Source organism: Hydra vulgaris, chromosome 06, assembly GCF_038396675.1.
Source record: "Hydra vulgaris chromosome 06, alternate assembly HydraT2T_AEP".
Taxonomy (NCBI): domain Eukaryota; kingdom Metazoa; phylum Cnidaria; class Hydrozoa; order Anthoathecata; family Hydridae; genus Hydra; species Hydra vulgaris.
The window spans coordinates 31,563,497-31,582,308 of record NC_088925.1 but is presented as its reverse complement, the minus strand read 5'-3'; the positions used below and the strand labels follow the sequence as shown (position 1 = coordinate 31,582,308).

Below are 18,812 nucleotides of genomic sequence, written 5' to 3'. Positions count from 1 at the left end.
AATTTTAGCAGTAAAAAAAAATTGTAAAATAGAGCGTTTTAAAATTAAAATAAAATTCAAATTAAATTTAATAAAATAAATTTATATTTATCAATATTTAATTCTAATGTTAACTTTTTTAAAAAACGGAAAGCAGAAAAAAAAATTATTTAACTATTTATTTTTTATATCTAATAAAAAAATAATTTTTACAAGCAAATATCTTTTACAATTAATTACTGCTTAATGTTTCTTCATAAACTATTTTTAAAGACTGTTTAAATAATTGAAAAAAGTTTTGGTGTAATGTAAATGGCTTATTACGTAGGTGAAATTGTACGTAAAATTCAAATAAGTGCAACACTTCTTAACAAGGCCTGCAGCATTGAAAATGTGCTCAGATATATACAGATTAGAAAATCACACAGGTCCTTAAAGTTTAAATCTACTAAGCTTATTTTTGCAGCTTGTTTTCAAAGGTTTCCAGATCTTATTTGCAAAGGCAGATCATGTAAAGATTCCAATTATAGAAGTGCTTCTTTTTTAATGGATGAGTGAAATAAGGCTAGTTATAGAGAACTATTTATTCCTTCTGTTGTTACATAACAAATAATAAAGTTTTTAGATGTAAATAAACACGTAAATAAATCAAAAACAAACAAATAATTAAATGCATAAATATAATTAAAAAACAAACAAACAATAATAAATAAATAAAAATGTTAAGGTAATAATTAAAATGAGGAGATTATCAGGTTTGATTGGAGCATCCTTGAACAAAATTGCAAGGGAGGCACTGAAGTTTAGCAAGAGGGCATTGAACACAGAGATATTTAAAAGAACAGACTATAAAAAGCTCTATGAACTAGTTTTCTTTAATATGGAAGTAGGTATCTCAGAATTTCATTTTCTTTAACCTCAAGCTTGCCACAAAGCCAGCCACAGTTCAAGTATATTATCTCTTTTACATTTTCAAGTATAATAATTTTTGTTTTAAGAAAAAAATATATTTTCAAGTTTTACTTAATAATTTATTCTCATAGCTCATGGCTCTTGCTGATCCTGAGTATAAATGAGATGGTAGCCTACGTAATGAATAAGGAAAAGAAGATGGTAAAGATGGTGGCATTCTTTATTTCTATATGCTTTGAAGGACAAACCCACTTCAATGAAGTTGACTGCCTTTAAACCAGAACTAAGACAGGCTTTTTTTATCACCATCTAGCACCATGTTTGATATTTAATAGAACAGTTAGTTATGCTGATCCTAGCCTACAATAATTTTCAACAGGAAGTTAAGAAATTGTTGTAGAAATTAAAATAGTGTGATGTTCCAGAGCAGTTTTTAATTATAAAAGCTATTGGTTATTAGTGGGTCTACAGAGCTTAGTGAACTTCTAGGTTCACAGGGCTGGATTCTGCTCAAGGCAGCTAAGATTCCTTTTGAAAAATTGAAAAAGTGAATCAAGAGCGATGTCAACCAAATATTTCATATATTTAAAAAGTTTATAAAGCTAATTGAATGTGTCAATGACTGTGCTGAATAAAATATTGTACTTGTAGAGGACTTATTAGGCTATATCAGCGCCGTATCCAGCATAAAGTCAACAAGCAATTGTTGCAAAAAAATATCACATTGTGAAGTCTTTCATGTTGGAAATATATTTGAAATAATATAACACATAACAATATATAACCCATAACACAAATGCTTATTAAGAAAACTGTATTGCAATTACCAGATTATTGTTACCAAACTACAGAGGTTATGCTATGAGTTGATTTTCCAAACATTTCTTTAATTAGTATAGCTTCAAATCTACTTTGTGATTATTTTACTGCTCAATGTATTGATATGGGAGGTTGTCTCTTAGTAAAAATTTACCATGTGTCCTTTATTAGGTAAAGAAAATACTGACCAGCAAATCAATAAATATATATATCATATATATATATATATATATATATATATATATATATATATATATATATATATATATATGTATATATATATATATATATATATGTATATATATATATATATATATATATATATATATATATATATATATATATATATATATATATATATATGTATATATATATATATATATGTATATATATATATATGTATATATATATATATATCAATGATATATTAAAAATAACTAGATGTCTAACTACCATAAATCGGCATAAGAAAAAGTGAAGCAAAAATTGGCCATTATGGGGGGCAAAATCTTCACACTATTTATCAAAACAAAACAAATACGAAGCTTAAGATTGTTTAATTTAATGTAATCAATAAAAAATTGATACACAGATATCTGAAAAATTTGATGTTATTTTGATTTAAAATTTAATAATTAAGTAAAATATGCATTTTTTTTGTTAAACATTTCAAAATCATACTTTAGTTGGATTTTAATCTATAATCTATTAACATTTTATGCACCTGTTAGTCATTAATTACCCTCTGCAGTAATGCTAGGACGTATTCTAACATAACTGCAAGGTAAACAGAGTCAAAACTTGCAAAGAAAGATTTTATAAAACTGTTTTGATTATTAACTAAGCTCTGTGTGACACAACTTAGAGGTTCCTTCTAGAAATGTTAGAATTTTATTTATGGTTAAAAACTTCTTGTTATCATAAAAATCATTATTACTTTTTTCTATAATTGATTTACCGTCAATAATTAAATAAATTTAATTCAATGTGATGTTATAATCTAGTAAGGTTTTCAATACAAAAAAAGCTCCATAGGTATTCAGGTATATAAAGAATATCTTTCCTTTGAAATACGAGTCTTTCAATTTAATAAACAAATCAAGAAAAGTAACAGTTAATAAAATTTAATTTAATATTTTTATTTATAATATTTTCACACACATAACTGAATTTTTAAGTAATTTATTAACCTTTTATATTGTTTATTTTATATTTATGTTATAAACCTTTGAATGTAATTAATTTATTAGATTGTTGACGTAGACCAATCACTGATTTTTTTAAAACTTTTTCTGTATATAATTGGCCATATCTTTGCAGTCTGATTTTAAAAAAGTCATTTGCTAACATTTTTATCAGTTGTGTGGAATGCATGTCTTCAGTGACAGCTTCATGCTCAGCATCGTGTTCGTGCTCAGCTCAGAATTGCGCAAAATAATTCTTTTTAAAGATGACTTAAGTTGAAGGGCATCTGGATTATTATTAAATCCATTCATTCCACGAATACAAGAGAACAGTAACTCAAGATGATCTTGTGAAAATTTGTATGTTAGGCAAAATTTAAAAGGATGAACATTTAAAGTTAAAAGCTCATAGGCTAAGCGTTGAAGACTTTTTGCAGCCACAATTAACCCTAATACAAAGGTTTTTCTCCTATGTTTTAATAATGGAGTACCATTAGCATCTGTCAACTTTGATAAGTAGTTTATTATTTGATCAAAAGTTGCATTCCCATAAGGATAATCATTCAAAAAAAGAGCTTTCTTATACGATTTTAAAAAAAGATTTTTAGAGTTCAGCATATCAAATAATTTGTCAATGACCCTTATAAAATTTATAGTTCCTTCAGCATGCTTAAAATTTGGATGTTTGGAAAACATCAGAAATTCAATTGCATCTGCAACTGAACTACTAAGTGTTTGTGCAGCAAACTTAACATTCATTTTGTGATGCTGAAAATAAATGTTTTATTGAGATTTTATTTGCAAATTTTAATCCTTCTTTTTCCTGTATTTCATATAAAGCTTTTATATAACTCCATTTAATGTATTTTCCATCACAATCCTTAAGTACCTCTAAATCACATAACGCATTTCTAGCTAATTTTAGCATATGACTTGGGTCAGGGCTTACATACAAGTAGTGACTATAGCCTTCAAAAGTAAATCTTCCATTAATTTTTTCTTGTCTTTTCCCAAATGTACATACTAATGATGCAACAGAATTAAAGTTAACATTTACACCATCAAATGTAATGGTACGTACATTTATTTTTTTATCAGAGGAAACTGTTAATGCTTTTTTAATAAGACATGAAAGGTTTTCAGCTGTTATTTTACTACACAGTATATAGCAATAGGTGTTTTCCAATGACCTTGTAATCCTAACAGCATAAATACCAATGCTTCTGTAGCTGGTATATCTGGTTCAATTGCAACAATATCTTTTCCATAATCTGTAAATACAATGAATCGACCTGTCTTTTTATTGTTTAGAATTGATGTTTTGATTGCCATTGCATCTATAATTAATGCACAACCTTTATAACTAATGTCAGTCTCTGCTTTTATACTAATATAACTTAAAACATCTTCAAAAAAACCAGGTTCACAATCTACAGAGGAAGTCCAGTTGGCTAGAGAGCTTGAAGCAGGTAAATGGAGTATAGGCCGTAGAAAATAGTATGCTTTAGGTGAGTAAAAATGCAGAGTTATTGCAAATTTTTTAATTTCATCAGTATACCTATGCCCCTTTGGAAGTGAGGGATTGTTTTTAAACTGATTTTTTATAATATCAAAAGTCAATCCACTAAAGTTTTCACAAAGAATATTAGCAGCATCTTCAGAAACAATTTTTTTTTTGCTTAGATTTTTTAGCATAACCTTTAATGAATTTATTTTTATTTTTTTTCGTCGCAACTTTTGTTTAAGAATTTTAATTTTTGCCTTTAATTTTGCTTTAGTTGGACTTGCATTTGTCAATAATATACTTTTAGAAATAATAGTATTCATCATTAATAATTTTGTTACTACTTTCGATAATATTAAAGCTACTATCTATATCCACCTGGCAATCAATACTCTCTGTTGTTTCTAAAATAACACTATTGATATAAATTTCGTTACTATTAGCAGCAACATTATTGTTATCACTTATATCCGAATGGAAATCGATGTGATGGTGACTGCCTGTTTCTGAAACTTTTTTAATGAGTATCTTTTTATTTTTTTGTGGCGTTATAGAACTAAACTTTCTTTTGACTTTTGGCTTTGAAACAATAATAATAGATGGCACAGAAAAAGGTTTTAATTTAGGCTTGTTATTAAAATCAGGTATACTGTAATCTGAAGGTAAAAAGTGATCACTACATATGCGGCTGTGCTCAGTAGGAATAAATGTTTCACGTTTTATAGCAACAATCCACCTTTTACAGAGTTCGCTATTATTAATTGGAAATTTATGAAATGCTCTGTTGTCGTTTTTCATTGCTCTATTTGTGCAACCAGCTGCAGCAAAAGAATTAACCATGATTTATAAATTTTGAATATTAAATATCGAATATTATCTGTTACGACAATCAACCATGATTTATTATTTTTTAAATTTGCCCCCCATAATGGCCGAATGTTGCTTCAAAAAATACGCAGAAGTTAGACATCTAGTTATTTTTAATATATCATTGATATATATGTATATTAGGGTGTCCCAAAAAACAACATTTTTGAAAAATATACGCAGAGACCCCCTTAATGTGTTCTATCTAATACAAAAACACTAGATTTAAAATTTTTTTGAATGAAAAATATTTTAATGGGTCCCTAATATTTTCAAAAAAAATTTTTCAAAAATATGTCAACCTGGTACTAAAATGAAGCGAAATAATATAAAAATTTCAAAAATAATATAGAATTGTTATTTTTGGTTTTATTATATGAAAAATTACGTTTTTTAACAAAACAAAAAAAATGCATTTTTTATGTATTTTTATGACAATTTTGATAAATAAGTTAAAATATTTCCAGATTAAATATTATTTTTGAAATATAATATTTAATTTGGAAAAATTTTAACTTATCAAAATAATCAAAAAAATACATAAAAAATGCATTTTATTGTTTTTTGTTAAAAAACGTAATTTTTCATGTAATAAAAACAAAAATAACAATTTTTTATTATTTTTGAAATTTTTATATTATTTCGCTTCATTTGAGTACCAGGTTGACATATTTTTGAAAAATTTTTTTTTGAAAATATTAGGGACCTATTAAATATTTGAGGGTCTTGAGGGACCCCTTAAAATATTTTTTATTCAAAAAAATTTTAAATCTAGTGTTTTTGTATTAGATAGAACACATTAAAGGGATCTCTGCATATATTTTCAAAAATGTTGTTTTTTGGGACACCCTAATATATATAAATATATATATATATATATATATATATATATAAATATATATATATAAATATATATATATATAAATATGTATATATATATATATATATATAAATATATATACATGTTTACTAGAATACTAGAAAATTCACGGGTGCCCGTGGCACCCGTGTGCAACTTTTTACACTTGTAAATGATCATTTTTTTGAGAAGTGAAGTGAAGCCGGTGAAGGCAAATAAATCTTATATTATGCATAACTAATGAGTGTTTATAAGTGAAAAAGAATAAAAATTAAAAATCTAAATGACTTAAAACAAATGTTAAAAATAAAAAATTCTAAGTTAAAAAAATTCATTAAAGAATTCCTTTATAAACTATATTACTCTTGAGTCCCACCCACCCCATGCTTAAAAAGACCCCACCCCCACCCATTTATTAATTTTTAATTGTTGTCAGCAAAAACTTTATATCTCAAAGTTGAAAAAAAAAAATCAGTGAAAATCGGCCTTATTAGAAAATAATACTGTCAGTCATCGATAAAAACAAAAACTTTCAGTGTAATTAGGCTTCAAAAATTGCCGACCTAGTAAATCTCAATTCAGCATATTAAATCCTATTGAAATTATGCTAAAACAGCTGTTTGAAAATGTGCATTTGACTACAACCCACGCTAGAGTTAAACAGTTTTAAGCGTATTTTGTAAAAAAAAATTCTAAAAAAAAACGAAAATAGATTCCAATAGAAATTGAATCCAGAGTGCAGGCACTACGTTCCAATTTATTAACCACTACACCACACAATATTGTAAATCTGTAAGTTAAAAAAGTTTAAATAAAATGAATTTGTTTTGATGCATGATATTTTTAAAGTAATTAACGCGCTTTAAAATAAAATAACTTGATTAATACATAAGCGCATGATTAATACGTAAGCGTTACATCAGCGTTCCACTAACAGGGAATCAGTGACCTGGGTAAATATATAGATATATACACACACACATATATATATTTTATCTTCTTGAGATGGCGAGTAGTTTCTCCTATATAACAGAAGTTACATCCTGCACATATGAATTTGTAGACCACGAACGATTTGAACTCTAGCGGAATAATAAATAGACACGGATAACTGAACATTATAAGAGAGACAAAAAATCACATATCTATAAACATCTCCATGGTAATGAAAATTCTTTTATGCAATTAAATGAAAAGTGTTTTTCCGTTTTAGATTCAGCATCTAATAAGTTCGAATTAAAACTTAAAGAAAGCATGTTTATAGAATGGTTAAAACCTGGTATGAACAAACAGGTCAACCATGTCCAATTGACACTTTTTGTTTAGTTATTACTTTCTATGTATTTTTTTTATTATACTATTCTTTCATCACTTCCTATTTGTTTTTTAGTATGACTTGTTATTCTTATAATAGTTTTTGTTGTATTTTTGTAATTAAATTAATAGTTTAAACACAGATAATTACATTTTGTATTGTTATTAAAAAATCACCTATATAGGTATTTAAACAAATTTTAAAAATTAAACTTCAACTGAAGATGACTATTGATAGTCGAAACATGTATTGTTTAGAATTAAAAATAAAATGGTTTTATTAATTAAAAAGTTTGTCTTGTTTATTAAAATATTTACATTTTTTGTGCTAAAAAGAAATTTTGGATATATATATATATATATATATATATATATATATATATATATATATATATATATATATATATATATATATTTTTTATTTAATGAACAAAAAACTTTATAAAATGTAAAATAAATGGAAAATAAAAATTAAGTAGATATTGCCAAAATGCAATTTAAAAGAAAAAGTAAAACTGCAGAATTTTAGAGTCAACATGCGACTGCTTGATTTGTTGCATTGGAAAGACAAAACTCAATAATCCTCTACCAGTTAGCACTGCCCAAATAGTTAATCCTAAATAGAACAATCAGCAGAAGTTCAACATGCTTTTCTATTATTGATAGAGGTTTTTCTCATAGTTGCACCAAACAAACGCTTAGACAGAATTTGCTGAATGTTGTTGTTGTTGAATGTTGTTGTTGTTGAATGTCGCCACAAAAGACTATGTTACAGCTGAAAAAGTAGCTGCTTTGGTGATTTCAAACAAGACTCCTTCACCTTATGGTACTATAAGGCTGAATCAAGAAAAAGGAAAACCTCTTCCTGTGGTTCCAGGTAATGAATTTTTTGGGTTGAAAATTTTTAAATTTAAAAATTTATGAATATTTAAAAAGAGTTAATTAAAGCTTTAAGAAGTGTGTATCCAAGAATCTACCAAAGAAAAATACAAAAGCTTTACTAAAAATATTTTTTTTCAGGACCCTCCAAACATAAAGAAATATTTCCGGCTGCATGCTTAAAGCCAGACTGGATTGTCAAACTGTAGTGTAAACAAATTTGCATCAACCCTAAATCAAGTGAACAAGTGAATTCACTGAGAATTGTGGAAAAAAAACTTTCGAGCTAAGTTTGATTCACAAGGAAAACATCTCTCTGATTTGTTTGTTACTTCAAACATTTGTATACAATAAAAAGTAACACCTCAGAGTCAAAAAGGCTTTTAGTATAGACTGAGGAGTCTATACTAAGTAAGGAGTCTATAGGACTCAGTACCTCAGTCTTTAGCAAAGACTGAGGTACTGAGTAGAACTATAATTGAGATGAGGGGCACAGGATCAGAATATATCATTAAAGTTGGATTGGATGGAGGTGGTAGTTTCTTGAAAGTCTCTTGGAATTCTGTGAATTCCAAGAGAGAATAAGTCTCCTCCATCTAAGAAGCTTTTTTCTCCATCTTCCACAAAAGACATTGGAGTTAAGGAGCAAATAATAATTGCAATCTCAGAAAATTTTCCTGAAAACTATGAAAATGTCAAGCAGGTACTGAACAAATTGGGTCTTGGTAGAATAACTTTTGTTTTATCATGTGACATTGAACATAACTACTCTTTAAAGATTGTTGAGTTCAGATGCTCCTATGTGGATCTCCCAAACACATGCTGTTTTTTTCTATGTTGATCAATTTATTGCCCGCCACAATCACTCACTTGGGTATATTCAAATAAAATAATATGTTAAGAATTATTTATATATTAAATTTTTTTTGCTTTGTTTTCAGTAATCTTAACAAATAATCTTCTATTTTGAATCAATAAATTTAGAGCATCTAAACTTTTTGTTGTTGTAAAACATGGGTTATTTTTTTGTAAAACATGGTTTAGAGTTGTATATTATTTTTGTCTTTAGAAAAATTAATTTTTCACTTTTTCGTACATAGACATAACAGTCTGTTTTTGAGATTTATACAAAAATCAAATTTTCTTAGACGGACATAATAGTTAGATTTTGGAATCTATGCAAAGGTGACCGCCTGTTTGAATATTACCATACCCTAAAAATTTTTTCTCAAGGCAGAAAGTTCAAATCAATTTGCATTTTGCAACATTGTAACAAAAGGAACTAACAGATAACATTCCTATCACAGTCTTACAAAAGTGTTCTCTATAACTTTTTTCAATTCTCTCTAAACTATTTATCAAGTGTATGTTTAACTCAATCTTGTTTTCCTGCTGGACATCTAAGTGACACCTAATATTTAAATTTTAAATAAAAAACAAGTGACATCTAACTTTTTAAAAACTCTGGAGAACATTCTGATCCTTCTAACTATTGTCAGATCAGTCTACTATCTATTATTAGCAAGGTCTTTGAGTCTTTATTCAATAAAGTTTTAACATCTCTTCTTGAGTCTAATAAGTTACTTTCTGGTAATTAATAAATATTTTAATTTCCTCATTCTACAGCTAACTTGCTAACTGCTGTAACCGAAAGATTTGATCATGCATCAAATGGAGGCTGTGGGGCAAGGCCTATTGCTCTTGACATATCAAAAGCTTTCAATAAAGTTTAGCATGTTGGTCTTTCTCCATAAACTTGTTTCATATGGAGTACCTAGGAAAGTTTTGAAGATTATTAAATCAATTTTTTGATGACATTAGTACTTTCACAGTATTTAAAGTTATACTCAAAAACCAACTTTTTTCTTCATTTCCAGTATTTTCTGGGGAATTGCATCCTTGTTCTTATATTGTTTCTTATTTACATTAATGATCTTCTTAATTGATGACAATCTTACATCTAAAGTGATTCTATTTGCTGACAACTCAACTTTATACTCCTGTTTTGACAGAAGCTTTTCTCTTTTCGAATGCTTAGAACTGGCAGCTGATCTTGAATCTAATCTCTTTTCTGTATCAGCTTGGGGTTTGAAGTAGCGTGTGAATTTCAACACCAACAAAAATCAGTTATTTACTGCAAACAACTTGCTATCTCATTTAACATTTTCTTGAGTTATAATTCACTAAAGATTCTCATGAAAACCATATATACAATCCATTGCAAAGTTAGTATCTGCTAAGGTTACTTCTCTATTTCATTGGGCTTGCTATTCTACTTTTAACTCCATTCTCTACCTCTACAAATCTCTTATTCGTCCCTGTAAAGAATGCTCTTGTTAGATTTAGGCAGGTTCTTTTAAGGTTGCTCTTTCTCTTTTCTCTCTTAGACAAATGCATCAAATGTTAACCTTTAATCATAAAAATGCATTGTAAATATAGTTGGATCTGGTTTATCTGCCAAGCATGAGCCATTCTTCTATTGTTGTAAGATTGCATCTCTTACTCTTTTTTACAAATACTATCATGGACGCTTCAAGCTATTATCTTAAATTCCATCAATTAAAACTCATTTTTAATTTACTTGACTCGCCATTCAGCTTAGTTGCATCCTTTCTGTCCCTTTATACTCTTGAATTTTTTATTTATCAAGTTTTTCTCCACGCAATGCTTTGGAACTCTCTTCATTATTATTGTTATTTATTCAACCAAAAATTAAAAAATTACAAGTTTTTATAATTTTAAAAAATTAGGTTAGGTGTCACTCATATAGTTAAAAACTAGTCATTGGAGTGACACCTAAATAAAATAAACAAACAAACAAAAAAATTAACAGCAATAATAATAAAAGCATGCTTAAATTAAATTAATTTAAAAAAAAAATAAGACAATAAATAATAAATAATAAGATAAAAAAATATTAAAACACTCAATAACAAGATCAAACAAAAATGAATATAATTAGCAAAACAGCTCAAATAAAAACAAACTTTACACAAATAAAAAGGCAAAACACAAAAACTTATGTTCATTCTATTTTCTCTTCCATTCATGTTTTTGTGACTGAACAACTTTTCAAGTCATCTGTCAACCATTTCCTTGCTCTTTAACAAGAAAAGTTGTATTACTAGTTCTGTTACTTCAAAAAAAAAGAAAAAGAAAATTCATTGAAAATTTGAAAAGTCATTGAATTTAATGACCTTTTTTTTGAAGTGATAGCACAATTGATTTTCCTAATATTTTGTAAAACAATAAGAATATTCCCAATATTGCAATAACGCAGTAAAAAAAAAAATTTCAGGCTAACACCTTGGTGGTATTTTCTTTTTGTTTAGTAACTCCTAACTTAATAGTGGTTGCTTAAAGCTTTAATAGGAGTGAATAAGTTTAAAAAAAATAATTTGAAAACACATAGAGGAAGTACATGCATATATATATACGACTTAATTTCAACTACTTTTTAAAACATTTTTAATATTTGGTCAGCTAGGAACATTGAGTAAACCAAATGGTTAACTTTAATTGTTTATATATTGGTTTTAAAAAATGAAATAATTACTATAAAAAAAATACCTCAATTAATAAAAAAAAAACTAATTTGTAAGAGAAACCTTTTATCTTAGTTTGGAATTGAACATAAGTGGCAATAACTTTTCCAATAAATGCTGATACATTATTTCTACTTTCTATTACAACATCGTATTTTGTATATGAATTTAATCCATCAATAAAAATGTAATTTTGTGAGATATTTCTTAGTATAAAATTTTGTGAAGGACAGTTTGTGCAATTTATAAAGAAATAGTCAACAAAATGGTCTATTGGAACTATCCATGACAGTGTAGCTGATTGTACTGTAATATTATGTACTGTTACATTTTGTACTCGAGATGGTGCTTCTGAAAAAAAAAAAAAATTGTGTAATGAAAAATATATACCATAAAAATAATAAAAAAATTAGTTAAAAAGCCTAATGAAAACTTCAACAAAATAATAAAAAAATTAGTTAAAAAGCCTAATGAAAACTTCAACAAAATAATAAAAAAATTAGTTGAAAAGCCTAATGAAAACTTCAACAAAATAATAAAAAAATTAGTTAAAAAGGCTAATGAAAACTTCAACAAAATATTTTTATTTTATGGTAAATAAAATAAATTTACTGTAACATATTGCTGCACTATTAGTTTCGTTTCCATGAAATCTGTAAAATCCTTCATTACATGTGCATGAAATACCCAGTACAGATTTTGAATTTAAACCACACTTTTTACATATATAGTTTCCAACTTTATTCTTAAAATACCCATCTTTGCATGCTAAATCATTAAAATATGATTATATTACTGATCAACACTATTTATGTATAAAATAATATAATAATAGCTATGACAAAAGGAACGGTAAAAACAGAAGATATTAAAGTGAAGATAATAAAAATAAATGACCTGGAACATTATTTTTATATAAACAATGAATATGCTTAAACATTTTTAATTATCATTTTGCTTTATTTAAAAGTATTTACTATATTTCGACCACTTAAATTTATTTTTAGTCATAATTTTACACTGACATTCTAAAACTTAAATATACACTATGCATCAAATACATTGTTTATATAAAAATCTCAACCAAATTAATTGATAGTTGCAACTGAGATATTTAGATATGCAGATTTTAAACTGAGATCCTGTATAAACAGTTTTTATAAAAATATTTAAGGTAATTTTAAGTTTCTTTTGGTTATTATTATAATACAAACCTTCACAATTGAAATTATTTTTTTCATAGCCTTCTTTGCACCAACATTCGCCAAACAAAATATAACTACCATTAGAATAACAATCTATGTAAGGGTTTATAGTCCCATAAGTAACAGCATTTTTTGAACAAGCACCTTTTACTTTTAATGGAGAGTTAATCGAACTTGGTACTGGACTATTTGGAAAACTAACCAATTGAATTGTTTTATTTGGACACTTATAATAAAAAACAGACACATTAAGAAGAACTCCACAATAATTATGAGAAATAAACTTTAATTGGATTGTACTTTTATTTACAACATTAGAAACAATTAAATCATTGCTGAACCAATGTTTATCTTGGTATTCTACTGGAACAGTAATACTAGGTAAACTAACTTGCATAACTTCATTTTCTCCAGTACTTATTGACAAATTAAGAAAATTGTAGCAGTTGGGTTCTGTAGAATTTCGATATTGGCATGTTTTTGTTCTTATAGTGATATTAATGAAAACATTGCTGACATTATTCAGATTATGAATAGAAGATTCCAAAACACAATAGTTCTGCGGATTTAATGAATCGCCTTCAAAACAATACTCTAAATAGTTGAGATTCCATTCATCAATGCAACTATATTTTAAATACTTTGGTATATTGGTCCATTCGCTAGATAGTCCACTGTTACTATTACTATCTATTAAATGAACTATTTCTCCATTATAGTTAGTTGCACAGCAAAAACTAAAAACCAAGTTTATTAACACGTAACATTTATTTGTCATGTTGGTTTTCTGTAAATTAAACAAAAAAATTAAATTTTTTAATTATAAATTCTATATCATGATTCATATGCTTTTAAATTAACACTTGGGTTTTAAATTTAGCAAATTTGAGATGTAAGACTTTAATCAAGTCATCTTTACAAGTTCGCTAAATGATATGTTTGTATTAAGTTCGCTAAATGATATGTTTGCTAATGATATGTTCGCTAAATGATATGTTTGAATGTTCGCTAAATGATATGTTTGTATTAAGTACATCTTTAAAAATTTGCTAAATTAAAATTATGTTTCTATTATGGTTAGGTCGTGGCAATCTTTATACTAACAGATTAACAGCTGTTTATCAACGACCTAGATTTGACTAGTGACAGATACTCAGCTTAAAGATTCAATAAATTTATTGCCAAGTAAGTTTGTATAAACTTAGTTTTACTAAAAAGTTGTTAAATTGGCATTTACACGTTCAAAGAAACTTATTAATAACGGTTTATAAAGTGCATTTAACAGCTTTATTTTACAGTGGCCCCCAGTTTAATGCATATTTTGGGTTAACGTTCTTTAGGATGATCCAAAGTGTTAGTAGGGGAGACTGGTTCTCCTAGGGATGCCATGTACCTAGGGACACTAAAATATTTTTAGAATTTTGTATGAGAGCATAATATTTTTTGCATGTGGCAACACTCAACCTCTTGAGGTCAGTTGACAGCCGAAATGTCATCGTGTTGGTGTGAAGCGTTGCAAAGTGGTGATTAAAATTGATTTTACAACCCTTTTACGTAAGTTTTTAAACATTTTTCTTTTTTAATTTCGCCCTTATAATGTATTTAATAAAATATTTCTTAGTTTATATGTCCCTAGGTACAAAAGAGTGCCGAACTTCTGTATCATCAGGAATTATTTGTTTTTATGTTTATACCGACTCAAAACATCCTCATTCGTTTTTTACACAACAGTTTACCTTCTGCGGCCTTGCTAGCCAAAAGCACAAGGCAACAGATCGTCAAAAATAACAAATGCAAAACTTGTGGTAAAATCGAGGACAACATGCATATCTTTGCCTACTGTCCTCCTTCTGTTAAAATTTGGGAGTATTTTAAATATGTATATAACTCCTTGACATCCCGAAACAACTTTTCTCCGATAAATTCGATTTTCTCGATTGAAACAGCGAATTTATCGGTGAAAAACCCCACTTCGCAGCTGCTGTTGACTCACTCAAACCATCATGAGTGCAATATGGAACAGTAGATGCCACCACATGTTTAGCAACAAAAAAATTGACCCAATGGCAGTGATCAGGGTAATAATCAGGAACATCAGGAATATTATTACCTTAAAATATAATTATCATGTCCGTAGAAATACAACGGACATTTTCTGTGAGTATTTTTGTATTAAAAATGTTTTCTGTCAAGTAGATAATGGAAGTCTGAAACTAAACATATGAGCTAAATTAAAACAACGCCTCGTTGTATGTTTAGTAAAGACTTCCCTCTTGCAATTTTTTTTTATGTTATACAACAAACTTATTATTATATAAAATAACCAAATCACTGCCAGCCCTTATTTTATGAAATATTATTTTAACACATAAATTTTTTTATCTATAGTGTTTGTAACGTAATGTTTATTAAAAAGTCCTGTAATTCCTTCTTTAATTTTTTTACATATAAATCATTCATTTTACCTTATGAACCTTTCCTTAACTTATTTTAAAATTTCTTCTTTTTTTAAACTTAATCTAAACTCTCGATTTCTTTCCGCACAACGGCAAATAAATAAAAAAACAAAAAAAATATGAAACCAAAAAACACAAAAAAATATAAAATCAAAAAACACAAAAAAATAATAAATTAAAAATACAAAAATTATGTAATATAATTTACAAAACAGAAAATGTATATATTTGTTAAAAATTGTAAAAACATATATTGTAAAAACATAAAACCTTAGTTAATGTTATTAAAAAATTGTAAATATTTATTATTTTATAATAAAAGAAAAAAAAAAAAAAAAAATTAAAAATCCAAAAATTGTAAATTAGTTTACTTATATTGTAAAATGGATGATGGCAATTGTTCCCATGATTTACAACACTCATTGGATAAGATTTATTTTTCTAATTATATTTTCTATTTATCTAGATTACTAATAATTTAGAATAAGATCTTTTTATTTATTTATTTAGCAACTTAATGCTACTTTAGTAACTTTATTTTATTTATTTATTTTGTAAAGTTACTAAAGTAGCATTAAGTGACTAAACTAGCATTAAGTCATTATTAATGACTTCTGACCTGGTCTAATAGATTGGCTACTTCTATGAAAACAACTATCTTGTCTAGTGTTATATGGATGTAACTCCCAATTTTTTAAATAGAGCGGCTTAAATATTTCATTTTCAGTTGGTGTGACATTATGAATGAAACAGTGATTTAACAACTATTCTATTTATACAGTGATTAATTTCAGCATTTCTATTTTGTGAGTTGACCAGTCACATTCTAATATAATTCTCATTGCTTCGTTTTGCAGTTTTTCTAAAATACTTAAGTTTAATATTAAGAAAATTAGAAGTGTAATATTCATAGTGGGGAGTAATAATAGTTTGAAAGGTTATCTTTTTGGCCCATTGAATTAAATATTTGCTTACCAAGATATCCAGTTTTCTTTGCAATTTTATTTGAGGTATGTTTGATATATTCAGTAAAATTAAGTTGGTATTTAATAATATTGCTACAATATTTCACCAAACTCAATCACTACAGTATCCAATATCACTTTTATGTAATTGTTTTGATTTCTTCAACCTCCATTTACAGTAGGTTTTTCAAGTTTTACCATCTAGGAAGGAATAACGTTTTGTTGAATTGTTCAATTTTTTCACCATTTAAATGCTGTATTAAAGGGCTTTCAAATGATATATAATATTTTAGTATTTGATCAATTTAAATTTTTCATGCTGCTTACCTATTTACAGAGTATTTTTAAGTCTTGGTTTAATTGAAAAATAGTTTCTTTAAAGTTTGTACCCTCAATACAAACCAATGTATCATCAGCAAACAAGTTTACAAAAAAGTATTTAATTTTTGATGCAATATTGTTTATGTAAATATTAAACAAAAGAGGTTCAAGTACGCTACCATACGGAACCTCTATATCACAAACCAGTTCACTAGATTCTTGACCTTTTAATTTGAATACTTGAGTTTTCCACAAAAACTGAATTGGACAGATGATTCAGTTTTTGTGGAAAAGTTGTGAACTGCAGTTTTTGTGGATTTTTCATAAGTAGGAAGCATATTATTTGGTCTTAGATCTTGGGGTAACTTTAATGACATTAAATTTGGAATTGGAATGATTGTTGATTTTTTCTGTTTAAAAGAAAATTACAAAATTTTGGGTTTTTATCAATAAGTTAATTATTTTCAAAATGATTAAAATAATTATTTGAAGATAATATAACATGTGAGCTGTATCACACTTTAATTTTTTTTTTTTTTGTATATACACATCAGTTATTAAATATAACCAACCTTTAACATGCTAATGTTTGATTTAAAGTATATTTGTATTTGTTTTACTAAATCATTTAAGTCATGTATACTTAAATGAACAAGTTCACTAAAATCAGGAGTATCAATTAGTGATGAATTTTCCAGTGCATTATAATTTATATTAATTTGAATTAAAGTTTCAATTTCTATGATACTTTGGATTAAAAATGCATTATGTTTATCTGCAGCTTTCACTATATCCATGGTATTTATACTAAACATATGTTTTCCACTCTTGATTATATTATGCTACTGTATCTGTATATTTAGAATCCCTTGACCAGTTAAAGTAAATAGATTGATTGTTATTATTATTAGTTATTGTAAAATTGTAAAAATAGTTAGACCACCAAGCATTTCACCAAATTCACCAAGCCCACCACCAAGCCATTCACAAGTTGTTGTATTGTTGCTTCTCTTTCTCTTTTTCTATAAATGCTACAATGATCGCTGCTCTAAAGTCCTAGTGTCCCTTGTGCCGCCAATTAAAATTTTTTTCCTTGAACACCATTACTTTTGAATTCGCTTCCTTCATCTTGTATTTCTGGGTGATTTCATTTGCAATCTTTTTAATCTTATGATAATCGTTTTATTGATCTATAAACTTTAACTTTCTTATTCCAGTAACTTCCAACTCTAATATTTATAAGATGTAAAAAAACAAATAATAATAAACCTTTTAGAGGTTTTTTAAAATATCGTAGTTGCATTTTGAACCATGTTTTAATTAAAATGTCTGACTAATAATAATGTTAGTGTAAGGCCCTATTAGGACATAAACAATATTTCATTCACCCGAAGGGTGACCAGGAAAAGTTGGAAACAATGTGATGCCGTAAACACTGTAAAGAACTTTTCTTTATAACTTTTTAACAAAATATTTTATTTCAAAATATTTGTAGGGACACCCAATTTGACTGTAGCTGTTGAAAAACACATTTTACCAAAATATCCAGATGTTTGTGCTATAATTAAAGAGCATGAGTTGTTGCACACAGTGCATTATGTCGTATCTCGCACCGGAAGTATGAAACGAAACTTTAAAGGTTATTTCAAACTTTGAATAAAGGGGCATCTTGATATGTCATAGCAAGAGTTGCAGGAAAGCGCGTTTTTTTCCTCTTGTGTTTTAGGTGGGAGAAACCTAAAACACAAGAGGAAAAGAAAGGTTTTTTGATATAGTTTATTGACTATAAATTTATATATTATTAAATAATTTACTAAAAGGTGCTGTTTGTTGAAAAAACTACTTTGTAGTAAAAATAATTTTTTTATATATATATATTTAAGAAGGAATCAAAACTCAATAGTTTTAACATTTATGTAATATATTATAATCACATAGACATCTGTAATTATCTTTATACTAGACTTACAAAATAATGCAGTTGTATTTTGTAAGTGTGGCAT

At 26.9% G+C, this 18,812-nt stretch overlaps 1 protein-coding gene across 1 annotated transcript in view; it reads right to left on the bottom strand.

Annotated features, from left to right (window-relative positions):
• LOC100208387 (ephrin type-B receptor 1-B-like) overlaps positions 1-13,826 on the bottom strand; it is a gene marked incomplete at its 5' end in the record, with an annotated part of 88,047 nt that extends 74,221 nt beyond the window's left edge. Inside the window, 3 exon segments of the mRNA NM_001309653.1 lie at positions 11,926-12,213; positions 12,475-12,630; positions 13,077-13,826. Of these exon segments, the coding sequence (NP_001296582.1) occupies positions 11,926-12,213; positions 12,475-12,630; positions 13,077-13,826 (1,194 nt within the window).
• Between the last annotated feature and the right edge of the window lie 4,986 nt (positions 13,827-18,812).